Source organism: Papaver somniferum, chromosome 2 (assembly GCF_003573695.1).
Source record: "Papaver somniferum cultivar HN1 chromosome 2, ASM357369v1, whole genome shotgun sequence".
NCBI classification, from domain to species: domain Eukaryota; kingdom Viridiplantae; phylum Streptophyta; class Magnoliopsida; order Ranunculales; family Papaveraceae; genus Papaver; species Papaver somniferum.
This window is the reverse complement of record NC_039359.1, coordinates 204,467,983-204,470,523: the sequence shown is the minus strand read 5'-3', so window position 1 is coordinate 204,470,523 and position 2,541 is coordinate 204,467,983. Positions and strand designations below refer to the sequence as shown.

The window sequence follows — 2,541 nt, the reverse complement described above, 5'->3', positions numbered from 1 at the left end:
TCTTCGGGTAGGTTGAAACTTCGGGTACTAAGGATACTGGGAAAACCAAGAAACTCGCATCTAAATCTGGGCCCAAGATTTCTTCTTCTGATCTTTCTAGGAAGCGTAAAAAATTTTACCCTTCTTCAAGTTCTGAATCCAGTGATGATGATATTCTTGCTTCTGAAGATCCATCGATCTCTTCTTCGATGAAAGAATTATCCAACTTTTTTTCTGATCCTATGTCGTCTCTTAATGATGGTGACTAACAACGCACTTTTGGTATGGTCTCGAAAGTCTGCGATGCTCCTATTTTGGATGATCCATCTCTTCGCGGAGCTTCTTCTGCTGTAAACCCAAACTTCTAATATGCGATTGGTTCTTTGGTAATATCTATACCTTCTTTTATATTCTTTCTAATCTTCCTCTCCGATTCATAACATCTTTATTATACTTTTACAGGTATCTCTCTTATCATATGCGGTTTCTTCGGATTATCAAAGGAAACTTCTTAGTTTGGGGAAAGAAAATACCAAACTTAAGGCTGAAAATTCTACCAACGTTGAATTACTTCGCGTGGCTCGAGAAATAAATGATGAAATCATTGGTACGTAATCTTTGATCTTCACATTCTCCTTATTTTACGTGGTAATTAGCATTCCTCATTTTTTTATATTCGCAGATATTTATAACCTTTCTGATGAGGCATCTAACTTTCCTGATGAGGAAAACATCTTAATTCCTCATAAAACAATTATCCAACCGAAGGATTTGAGAATATTAGCCGGGAAGAGTTAAGATTGAACACACTTAATAACTTCAAACGTCGTCTTCATGAAAATAAGAAGACAATCCAACTTTTTGAAGTAAAGAAGAATAAAATCATTACTGAAAAATATGAGGTCGCTCTCAAGGGTGCGAAAGCACTAGAAAAATTCCAAGAAACTATTCTTAAAGTTCAAGATGAACGTGATTCAGCTTTGAGCGAAAGAACGCACTCATTGAGGAAAGAAATTTAATCCGTTCTCGACTTCTCATAGAAAGTGAAGCTGAATTTAGTTGGGATGCTAGAGTTCTGAATAATGCTAGGGAAAATTTAGCCGTAAATGTGAGCCTTCAGTCTGAACATTCTGCGCTGGTTAAGGACATTATTTCCAATCACGAAAGTCACTTGCTTTTTCTTTCATATTCGTCATTTCTTGAATATGACATCTCTTTTAAGTCTAACCATTTTGTTTATATTTCGCATATAAAGAAAAGAATTATATGGAGAAGATTGAAGAGTTAAAGACACAACTTCCTGCTAAAGAAAAGATACGTCTTGAAGAAACCGAGAAGTTATCAATGGAGTTATCTGCTCGCAACTCCAAATATCAGCAGTTATAAAAGAATTATATCCTCATTGTTTCAAATAATGGTAAGGATGCCATTCGCGCTCGTGATGCAGCAGTTAAGAAAGTATGTGTTAATAATGGCATTCCTCTCTCTAAATATAAATTTGCAGACGTCCCTCCCAACGAAGTTGTTCCTGATATTATTGATAATGAAGAGGAATATGAAGAGTATGAATAAGAAGGAAACAATTCTGAGGCCTAATATAATGATGAAGATAATTAGTTATTTTTCACTTGATGTAAATTCTCTTTCTGCCTCTTGTATATCTCCACCTCTTTTAGAACTTTTTCTTTAATATATACCTCTAAAATGTTAACTTTCGTCCCTTAATTATTAGTTTTCTTTAACCTATATTCGCATTCACAAATATCAAAGTTCTATCTTTTTTGCACATACATAAGACTGTCAAATAGGAAAAATAACACTTTTTTTATATTTGTATTCCTATTCTTGCCTCTGCTAGTTATCACAGATTAATAGGCTGATGAATATAATGTCGCTTTCTACTTCAATCACATTTTGTATCATGCGAAACACTTCGCAGGTAACTTATTTTTATCGTGAGGTCTTATTTTTCCTTCCTAACTAAAGGTATTATCTTTCCCAAATTTTCTTTGTTCTTGTGCGACGAAATCGCAGGAAGTCTTTATACTGTAGTATATTGACCCATTGATCTCGCCTTATCTTTTTCTTGTATTATTGCCTCTTAAGGTTATCTTGTGCGTAAATATGACAAGCCTTAATACTCTCGTGAGTAAAAAGCCTCATGACATTTACGTTTGTTGACACAATTCATCTCCCTAATGGAGGGCGTCGTCCTTATATTCCCCCTGGTTGTCCCTTCAAGGAAGCTTACCTCTACCGGGTTAAGGTTGGATCCTCCCATCCGGTAATGCAACAACCAGTTGATTTCGCAGTCTCTTATCCATCTACCGATAAGGTTTATGGTTACGAGACCGCACTCTAAGTGGGATTTCTTCGGACCGAGTGCATCACAGTCAGGACTTGTCAAGAGTGGCAAGGCACGCTCCAGACGCCCAGAGCACTCTTGAATCAACCGTGTACCTTGGCTCCCTGATCGAGTTTCTGCACTCCTTAAGAGAGACTTTGTTACCTTAGTCTTCCAATCTAAGGCAATCAACTTAGACTGAAAATTTAAGGCACCTC

General features: G+C 36.4%; 1 protein-coding gene across 1 annotated transcript in view; it reads left to right on the top strand.

Moving 5' to 3' along the window:
* Positions 1–1,667, top strand: part of LOC113350299 (short-chain dehydrogenase reductase 3b-like) — an 8,662-nt gene extending 6,995 nt beyond the window's left edge. Inside the window, exons 3-5 of the mRNA XM_026594420.1 lie at positions 12–365; positions 442–586; positions 1,235–1,667. Coding sequence (XP_026450205.1) covers positions 12–192 — 181 coding nt within the window. The 3' untranslated portion in view covers positions 193–365; positions 442–586; positions 1,235–1,667. The remainder of the gene's footprint in view (positions 1–11; positions 366–441; positions 587–1,234) is intronic.
* The last annotated feature ends 874 nt before the right edge of the window (positions 1,668–2,541 follow it).